Source organism: Leishmania martiniquensis, chromosome 29 (assembly GCF_017916325.1).
Source record: "Leishmania martiniquensis isolate LSCM1 chromosome 29, whole genome shotgun sequence".
NCBI lineage: Eukaryota > Euglenozoa > Kinetoplastea > Trypanosomatida > Trypanosomatidae > Leishmania > Leishmania martiniquensis.
Window position 1 is genome coordinate 1,161,929 of NC_090164.1, and position 9,851 is coordinate 1,171,779.

The window sequence follows — 9,851 nt, forward strand, 5'->3', positions numbered from 1 at the left end:
ATACGAGCTGCCAGATTGAGCCGTGCTGCGTCTGGTGCGTAGGCGCGTGGCACTGCTCTGTACTATGGCACTCACTCACTGGCGCTTGGGAGTGCCTTCAGCTTCATGTGCATCGTATCTCACGCTATTCACGCACACACGCACGCGCAATCACGAAAGTGTTACTGCGCGCGTATGGCGGCTCTACAGCATGCATTTTTTTGTCTCTTGGATGTGGCGAGCGAGGTGACGCTGCACCGCCGGCACATCCTCCGGGGACTCGCTCTCTTTTAACTCTCCCAACTGCCCCCTTTTCTTCCTGTTGATTCCTTTTTTTTCACACTCTTTCCACGGCCTGTGTGCGGCTTTCCCCTCTTACCTGCTCGCTATGCTTTCGGATTCGGGCAATTACAGTGCGCGAAGTAGAACGGAGAGAGTGCCGCGTACCGTTGTCCTCCTGCAGAACCCCCCCTCATCACTCTCTGAAGTTTGGATAGTTGCGTGGGCGGCGATGGAGGATGCATTATCGCCACCGATGCTGGTGGCAGCTCAGCACGACGACCACGCGGCCGCTACGCCCTCCTTCTCTGCTGAGACGGCGACGTTGGGAAGAAGGTTTGGGCGGCCGAGGCAGGACACGTATGAGACTCAGCTGTACAGATTCAAAAGCACCAAGTGCCGCGCGTTCCTTCATGATCGCGAGGCAGTCACTACTAACCTTCCCCGCCTCCTGCCCGATGGCATTCCGTACGTGGCCAACTATGTTTCCTTTGAGCACCTTCGTCAGTGCGGCGCGCTGAGCGAGACGCGTCAGAATGAGGTGAGCATTACCGCCGAAGACTTGCGGCTCCTGTACGAGGCCCGCTGTCTAGACCAGGACCTTCCCCCTTCGTGGCAGCGTGAGATGCGGTTTATGGAGCTCATTAGCGCCAAGTGCAAAGGTAGCTTTTTCTGCTTGCCAGAGAGCGGGTTTGGCGTCTGCTCTGCTGAGGCGTTGGCCGCCATTCTATCGCGCAACACTCGATACAGTGTTCTGGATCTCTCGGGCAACCGCCTGCGCGACGACGGCGCGCGCTTCATCGCTCAGCTCATCAAGCGAAACCGTACTCTTGTTCATATTGACGTAGCCTCCAATGATATTGGGCACATTGGCGGCGTACTCATACTGCGCGCCCTTCTTGAGAACAACACGGTGATCTCCCTCGACATAGGCGCACGCGCCGGAGTAAATGGCAACCACATCGGCATCCCCGGCGCAGAGGCGATTGGGGAGGTGCTGCGGAGCAACGAGGTGCTCGCCAGACTCAACGTCAGCAGCAACGGCCTCGGCGCTGGTGGCGTGGGCTTCATCGCCTCCGCCCTCGCGCACAACTGCTCCCTTACTCGCCTCAACCTCTCGAGTAACGACCTCGGCGTCGACGGCGCGCGCGCTCTTGCATCGGCGTTGGAGGTGGCGCACGTGACGCACTGGGAGCTTCCGCGCAATCACCTGGAGGACAAGGGCGGCGCATGCTTTCTCGGCGCACTGGCAGCGGCCATCCGGAACGGGCATGACGTGGTCGAGTACCTCGACCTGGATGACAACGTCCTTGGTGAGCGCAGCGCCGATGCGCTTGGTAAAGTATTATCCGCTTCTGGTGCCCTAACCACTGTCCGACTCGCCGGCAACCCACTTGGTGCGGGACTGAAGGCGATCAGTGCCGGACTTAGCGAAAACCGCAGTGTGACCTCTCTCTTCCTCTCCAAGTGCTCTGTGGATTCTCTGGGAGCTGCCGCGCTCGGCGCCGCCCTTTGCGTCAATTACACACTTCGCCACCTGGACTTGAGCAACAACCGTATGAAAGATGCTGGGGCGGTGGAGTTAGCAAAGGGTCTGGCAGTGAACAAAGGCCTCGCAACGTGCAATGTGTCGTCCAACCGCATCGGCCACACTGGTGGGCTAGAGATGGCAAAAGCAGTGCAGAAAAACCGAACTCTGCGTCACCTCAACCTGCGGCGTAACTTGATGCAGGAGGCGACGGGTGAGGCAATCAGTGATAGCCTCCACACGAACAAGACACTTGAGCAGCTCGACGTGGCCTACAACGACTTTTCCTACGTGTGCGCCATGTCGATCGAGCGCGCGTTAGAGCGCAACAAGGCATCCAACAAAATGCTACTCGTCCCGAAGCTTCAGGCAAACATCGACGCCCTTGCACCGAAGGAGAAGGATCTTGACCGTGCGCTCGAGGACATCGAGGTGGAGAAGCGTATGATGCGGGACCGCGGCGAGGAGCTCCTGCGGCGCAGTGAGGAGGTGCGTGTGGTGTCGGACAAGCTGCGACGCGAGATTGCGGATCTGGAGCGCGTCTTCGAGAAAGCCCGTGCCGTCAGCGACGCCGCAGAGAATCTCTTTCGCGTAACGGAGGACCGCGTCACAAACAGTCTCAACGAAATCAAGATGAAGCGATCCAACATCGACACCCGCATTCAGCAAGAAAAAGACCGCACCGATCGCCTCCACCGCGAGATAGAGAAAGTCCGGCGCCAAATCAAGCATCTCGAGGAGGCCGAGAATGAGCGCCTGGCGCCGCTTCTGCGTGAACTGGAGGGGTGCGAGCGAGACCGCACGCAGGAAATGAATGATGCAAAGTTCCAGGGAGAGAAACTCGCTGCGCTGGAGCTTCGACAAAAGGAGCTTCAAATTGCTTCGAGTAGACGCTCCAAAAAGAAGTGAATGCGAAGATGCGCGGATCGCCTCCGGGCCCCCTCTTCCCTCTTTCCTTTTTGTGTCTCCTCCCTCCCCAACAGTGGCGGCCTCTTTGCCTCTTCACCAACATGTATATTACTCCGCTTCTGCATTGACGCTTCACTTGTGCGCCGGTGCATCCGGTGGTGTGTGCACGCCTACTCTCACTCGCGTGTATGTCCATGTAACGGAACTCTTTCTATGCCCGCGCTAAGGGTTTTTCTTCTCGGCAACGGTGTCTCTATGGAAAAGAAAAAGGCGCCGGCGTGGCTCGACGCCACGTGACGGCAGTGGAAACATGGCTCAGGACGGTGGCTTGCGACGGCACGTAGCTTCTTCGTCATGGGCCCCTATACACCATGGAAAGCGCCCGCGCGTAGTCGTTGCGCAATTGGTGAGCGTCCCGGTACGTTGGATGCATGTGTGACCGCGCAGTCAATTCATTCTTCCCCTGGTAGCGGCGGTATAAGCCAGCTGCGGGGCTTCTCTTGCGGTGCATGGTGCGGCACCATCCCCGCCCCCCCCCCTCCCCTACACACACACACACAAGAAAGTCGCCTCCTCTTGCGCCGATTTGTTTCCGCTATGCCCTCCAACCCTCCCTATTGGCCCTCTACGTTGCTTTTTATTCTATTTTCTCGCCTCTCTGCCAAACGTACGTCAGGGTGGAGCGAATAAAACGGCATTGGTGCCTCACTCTTCCTCCCCTCTCTGACAAGCAACTAGAGGAGATCAGCGGACACATCACTAATTGGATTCGCATGCCGCGACTTCTCCACGCACCACACAAGGCCGGAAAGAGGCATATTAATGAGACGTTGAAGAAGTCGGTGCCAAAAAATGTGAACGACTTGGCGGCACAGTCGCTGGCAAACCTGTGGCGGCGCCTGTTTCAGAGCTACCTCCACTTCACTCAGCCGGGGTGCCCGCCTTTCATTACCGATGCCATAACCCATGGTGACTTCGTAGATGGCATCGACAACTCCGACGCTGCGCTTGACGCATTGTGGGCCGCCGGCTTTGCCGCCCCCTCTACGCCGGATGCTCTCATCGTGCACCTTTTTCTCGCTAACGAACACTTTGACTCCGTTTCATGGATCATAGCATTTTGCCTTGTGGATCGACTGCAGCTCAACCACTACGTCTGCCAGCGGCTGCGGGACCTGTCCTTCTTGCAGCCGCGCGAGGATAGTAGAAAGTGGTCCCTGACGATTGCCAAGGAGCACGTTACGCAGCTGCTCTTCACAGTTTACTCGCTTGCGTTCAAGTGGCATCTAGATTACACAGTCTCGGTCAGGTATCTCACAAATCTTCTGCCGCACTCACATACCGCCCAAGGCCTTATTCTTCGCAGCACCATCAAGGAGGAGTTGGTCGTTCTGGAGACACTCGAGTTTAACTGCGCTGTGTCACAAGATCACGTCCTGCAGTTGATGGATCACTTCTTGACAGCGTCTGAGCGTCGCTACGTCTTGCACGCCGTTGGCAGAGAGTGACCACACATTGCCGAGCGCCTTACTGCTTGGTCGTCTCTTCGGCACTTCAGCAGGCACGCCACTCCACTACGCTCCTCATGTGTCGCTATCGTCCTATGTGAAGCGGAGGGGCTCCGGGGGTCGTCTCGATGACGACAATAGCGCTTTCAGGACTTTTGTTTTTTTCGTTCTGCTCTCTCAACTTTTTCGCGTTCTGCTTCGTTCCCTCATTCCCGCAGCCCTGCGGATATTGATAAGAAATATGAGCTTCAAGCACCCCTGCAGACGTCGCTCCCTTTCATCGCCTTCTGGCAGCACTGTAAAACCTCATCGCTCCACGTGTCGTGATTGGCTGCGGAAGCCAGAGGGTGAGGCGCTTGCTTTCACCCTTTGACATGTGCAGCGTCGACATGGATGCACACCGGGGTACACTGCTGAGCCGCTTCGCTCGCCCATGCCATTCCTTTTCGCTTATCTCTTATTCCTTTACTGCCCGCAATGCTCCTCTTTCTCTTCCTTTGTGCCGTACTTTCAACCGTTGTGTGTGTGTGTCACACCCCGCTCCCCTGCTCTCCTCTCAACGATTGTGCCCTCAATGCGGCGTCTCTCCTTTATGTTGTTCTGTAAATGTGTGTGTCTGTGCGTACATTTCTCTTCCCCTTTCCACGTCTCTGAATGCAGGTGCGTCGTTGAGCCAAATCCGCCTTTGCTCGCTTCCTTACTTGTCCATCTTCCCCATTCTTCTTCCAGTCGATTTACCTTGATGGTGTCCTGTGGTTCCCGCAACCTTCATTCTTGATCATTAGCGTTTCCTTTTCGTCCTTCACAAAAGATATCTCTACCCGTGTTTTACTCCCTCGTCGACTGTGAAGCAACCGATCTCCGTTTCTCCAGACCTTACTTGGCACCAGCATCTCAGATCACCCCCCTCCCCCTACTCGCTTTGTCTCGCTCCAGTAACCGTACCTTTCTTTCTTATTCATTGATTGGTCTACACCGCGCACTTCACCGTAAAGATTTTTCGTTGCTTTACATCTTCACGCAAAATGTACTTGCCGAACACGAACTCTTCATCGCAGATGGTTCAGTTCCCCTCTAACCAATCGCAGCAGCAGTTCTCTGCTATTTCGTCTTACACCCCTCAGCAACAGTTCATCGTTCAGCACCCTCAGCAGCAGGGCGTGTACCAGACGCCAAACACGCAGCTCGTTTCGATGAACATCCCATCACAGTCGAATCAACAGTACGTTGGTGGACCCGCAGGCACGATCTACGAGGGCGGCGTTCAAGGGTCGATGAACCAGGCCTCTCCTGATCAAAACGCTGCTCGCCACAACCGGACGCAGATGGTTCCAGTACCATCGAATGACGAGCGATATCGTAAGCAGCTCATTGTGAATTACCTTGCTCAGGACGTCACGAGCGCCGACCTGCACACGCTCTTTGCGCGATTTGGTCCCCTCGACGGCGCACGCATCATCTTCGACCGCCAGACGAGCATGCCTCGCGGCTACGGTTTTGTCTACTTCCGCTATCCCGACAGCGCCAAGCAGGCTGTGGACACCATGAACGGTTACGAGTTCCACGGGAAGCGCCTGAAGGTCGGGTACTCGACGAACCCACTGAACATAATTTCCAGTGGATCCTCTAATCCGTACCCAAGTGCGCAGGTAAAGTGACGAGAAATGGAGAGCCTCTGTGTTTTTATGCGCGTGCCATCGATACGGCGATGAAAGATACCTTCACGCAACACCTCACTCAGCAGATTCCTTCTACATATTTTCTCCTTCTCTTCCGTTTCTTCTCTCACCTTTATGGCCGTCGCTCGCCCCCTCGCACTGGAACCGGAAGCGATAACAAAAGGTGATCTCTTCCACGACAGCATAAGCACTGCGTTTGCGTTGCTGAATGTGTGTTTACTTGTCTACACGAGGGTATAGCTCTTGCGTCTCTTTCTCTCTCTCTCCATCTCGATAGCCCTGTGTGGTCATCTGCTCGAGCGCCAGCTGCTTCCCTCCCTCCTTGGCTTCGTATTGTCTACTTTCTCCCTTCCATGTGTGTTTGCGTGTGAATGTCTCGTCACACGCTCTCATTGTGTTTGGTCTGCGTTTCTCTCTTCACTTTTCTGTTTTAGGCCCTTTCTTTCTCCTCGCTTTCTTTCATTTTCCTCGTTTTGTTTCTGTTTTCTTCCCCATCGGCTCTCTTCGAAATGCCCACCCCCACCCCATTCTAATACCTTCTCTCGTCTTCGTTTTAAGCCCGCCCTCTCCTGAATGACGCGATTGTATGAACAGTTTTCTTTGAATTCTCTATTCATATTCGTTAGCACGTCACTTTTTTCGCCATTTCCTCACCTCTTACTTTCATCTCCACCCGAACACATACGTATTCTCATATATATATGTGAATATATATAGTGCTTTCGTTGACTAGCCTTGCGTTTCTTCCATGCGTGTGTGTCTCTTCGGCTTTTTCGTTTGCGTATCTCTTTAATTGCTTCTGGTGAGAGTGCGCCTGTTCATTTCATCTTCTATTCCCTCTCTCACTCTCTTCCCCCGATTTACAGCTTCTTTTTCTGTGTTTCTGATCTCCCCGCCCTTTCCAGTCGTTTTTTGACCCTTTGAATTCCCTTCCCCTTTTCTCTACCTCTCATCTTCCACCTTTCTCGGCAGACTTCCTACATGCCCCCCTTGTTTGCGTCTGAGTGCGTGCATGCACGTCTGAATTTTGTTGTGTGCGCGAAACTCAGCTCTCTTCTCATTTTGTTTTGCTGGTCGACTCCTCTCTTTCTTCGTTCCTTTCGTGCTCCCCACTTTCGGCTGTTCCCTTCGGCTTTTGTCTGTCGTCTTTCTTCCCTAATCGCCCACGCCTTCCCAGTTCTCACTTTTCAGATTTACTTCGTGCCTCTCTCTCCCCATCTTCGCTTCGCTTCCTCTTTTTCGGCGCTTCTGTCTTCTCTCCTTTTGTTTCTGTTCTCGTCCATCTTCCCCCCTGCTTGCTCTGTACGGTGCTGAGGAAACATCGGAAGAAAAGGAAGGTGTGCGGAAACCTCTCTCTTTGTGGTGTATCTTCCCTGTGCGTGAGTGGCATCGAAAAGTAATTTGTTCTTAGCTTGTTGCCCCAATCTTTCTTTGTGTAGGTTCTTCTTCGTGTTGCGCGTTTACGTGACGCTGGCTTCCCCCCCTCTCTCTCGAATGCCATGCAGATCCCTTTTCTGTTGGAGATTGTGTTGCGTTCTCCTTTCTTCGCCGCCCCCTTCCTCCCCCAAGCAATGACAGACGTCTTCTATCGCTTGCTAATCTCTCTATCAAGAACGCTAACGCGTGAGGTGTTTTTTTGCTGGTGTGTGTTTATGCCTGTGCTAATCCCTCCCTTTGAGACTTGCTACTGGAAGCTATTCGCGTGCGTGTTTGTCTTAGCGAGACCCTATGAGCATTGCATTGGGAGCCTTGCTGTACGAGACGCACCGGAAATACTGATGGAGGAGAGTCAACGGCAGTCTCTTGCTTCCTTTTCGCTTTCCTTTGGAAGCGTGAGGATGCTTATGCAACGATCGTGATTTTCGAGATTTTCGATCCTGTTTGGCGAGGCTTGTTGGGCTGAACGGGATACTAAGACACGTGAGTGGTTCTTGCATTGTATCAAAGCGAAGAGAGCGGAGGCCGTGACTTTGCGCGCAACTTGTTTCATATTGAACCTCCTGTTTCCTCATTCATATAGTGTTCTCCTGTTGCTTATATATATATATATGTGTCTACTGTTCTTTCCCTTTTGGGCTGGTTGTTGCGATTCGTTTCGCCCCCTTTTCTTTTCCTCATGACGGTAAACCTTCACATTGTGAAAGGAAAAGCATAGTTCTGTTATGACAGAAGAATGTATGTGCGCAAGGTGCGCAGAAAAAGAGGAATCATTGTCTTTAAAAAAGCGATTCATTGACGCCACCATTTCTGCCCAAACCCTCTGACTGTGAAGAGTAGCGGAGCTCTTCTTATCGTGCTTTGGTCTCTTTTTTTTTCTCTGTCAATCAGCTGCTTCTGTGCGTATGCATCTTTGCGTGCTTTAGATCTTTTGTGTGTGTGTGTGTGCATCTTGTGTTCTTCTGTGATTATCGGCTTAACAACTGTTCTGTTTTGAAACATTTGTTCTTCAATTCTTTTCTGGTGCTGCCGTCTCCTTTTCTGCGTGATTCTTTTCCTTGCCGGTCTTTCTGAAGCGCACCTCACCCCTTCTCCAAAAAAATCAATCGTCAATGCGAAATTGCCGTCATCGTTGCACCAGAGTCCGCAAAAAAGAAATAAAAACGACAAAAAAGAGTGAATCGGAGAGTGAGTGCTTTGTTTTGTCTTGACAGGCAATAGCCAGACACCTACGAGTTGCTATCGGTGCAATTTCAATTTGTTTCTCCTCCTGAGTCCTTTCTTGCTACCCTCATGAAAAGGGTCCGCTAATCGATGTCTGTCAAGGTTGTCGGCGTTGTGCGTCCCGTGCGCATTAGCAGGCGTTCACAGCTGAGCACAAGGCGTTTTCTTGTGCGTGCCAGTGCGCATTAGCAGGCGTTCACAGCTGAGCACAAGGCGTTTTCTTGTGCGTGCCAGTGCGCATATGTACGTATGTGAGCATGGGCTGATGTGTGCGTATGGAGGGAGTGATCTGTGGCGGGAAGGCATGACGAAGGTAAAGGTAAGTGCTTGTGTTGCGTGGTTCGGAAATACTCCCCCCTTTTTCGCAGCGTAGTGTTTCTCTACTGACACTTCGCGTTGCGTGGGAACCGTTCATTTGGTGACCGAAAGGGCCCCTTTTGCCGTTTCCTTCTTCGCGCGATGCCTCCTTCCATAGGCAAAAAAGACCAAAGGGACTTTTCTACAAGCGAACGACCAGCGCACACATACACGCAAGGTCTGACGCACAACGCTTCGCCCCATACGAAAGCGCTTCACTTTTGATCATCATTTTCTTACCCGCTTCGCATCACCTTCGCAGCATCGCTGAAGCTAGCGAAAACAGACTAAAAGGAATAACGCTGCCCCCACTTTCTCTCCCAACTAACTTGCACACGTCTTGTTTTCAACTGAAATGCATTCCCCAATCCTATCCTGTACATGCTTTCTGCCGGTGCTGCTCCTCTGAGTACCATCGGAACGGTGGTGCTGCCCAATGGAGAACGCAGTAATCGGGTGGCCCTTTGTGCAGGAGCGGCGACGGAAACTGTCCGTCAGCTACCAAAGAATGCCAAGCGATAGATAAAAGAAAACGAAGAGTGAACATGGCGCCCGCACATACACCCACACTTAGCAGATGCGGTAGAGCCCAGATAGCCCGTGCTTACAGCGAAAAAAAAGGATTGATAGTGCGAAAGCAAAAAATATATCATATGAAGTCTTGAGTACAGGAGTCATACCCCTCTTGGTGGTGTTAGCTTATTGTGTCGACTGGCGCACGAGAGTCGAGGAATTGCCCTGTGCGGCCTTTTTTCTTCATTCTCATCTTGAATTTCCCTTCCTTTGCGTTTTTTTTTTCTTTTCTCGTGTTTCTCGCCTCTCGCTCTTTTTGCAATCCTCGAGTGGCAAGATGCATACGGAAAAGAAACGATCGAACCTCAAGCCGCAAGCTTTCCACATGGAATAACAGCGAAAAGGATCTCAACCAACGATACGATGAGATCCGCACTC

General features: G+C 52.8%; 3 protein-coding genes across 3 annotated transcripts; all 3 read left to right on the forward strand.

Annotated features, from left to right (window-relative positions):
- Positions 1 to 490: 490 nt before the first annotated feature.
- LSCM1_04569 (uncharacterized protein) lies at positions 491 to 2,695 on the forward strand (the record flags this gene model as incomplete). Its single annotated transcript, XM_067322072.1, has 1 exon — positions 491 to 2,695. One exon carries the CDS (start codon positions 491 to 493, stop codon positions 2,693 to 2,695), a length of 2,205 nt encoding a protein of 734 aa, XP_067177167.1.
- A 773-nt stretch (positions 2,696 to 3,468) lies between these two features.
- On the forward strand, positions 3,469 to 4,203 carry LSCM1_04570 (uncharacterized protein; the record flags this gene model as incomplete). The annotated part of the gene is made up of 1 exon (XM_067322073.1): positions 3,469 to 4,203. The coding sequence occupies one exon, from the start codon at positions 3,469 to 3,471 to the stop codon at positions 4,201 to 4,203; it is 735 nt and encodes a 244-aa protein (XP_067177168.1).
- A 1,025-nt stretch (positions 4,204 to 5,228) lies between these two features.
- On the forward strand, positions 5,229 to 5,861 carry LSCM1_04571 (uncharacterized protein; the record flags this gene model as incomplete). Its single annotated transcript, XM_067322074.1, has 1 exon — positions 5,229 to 5,861. The coding sequence occupies one exon, from the start codon at positions 5,229 to 5,231 to the stop codon at positions 5,859 to 5,861; it is 633 nt and encodes a 210-aa protein (XP_067177169.1).
- Between the last annotated feature and the right edge of the window lie 3,990 nt (positions 5,862 to 9,851).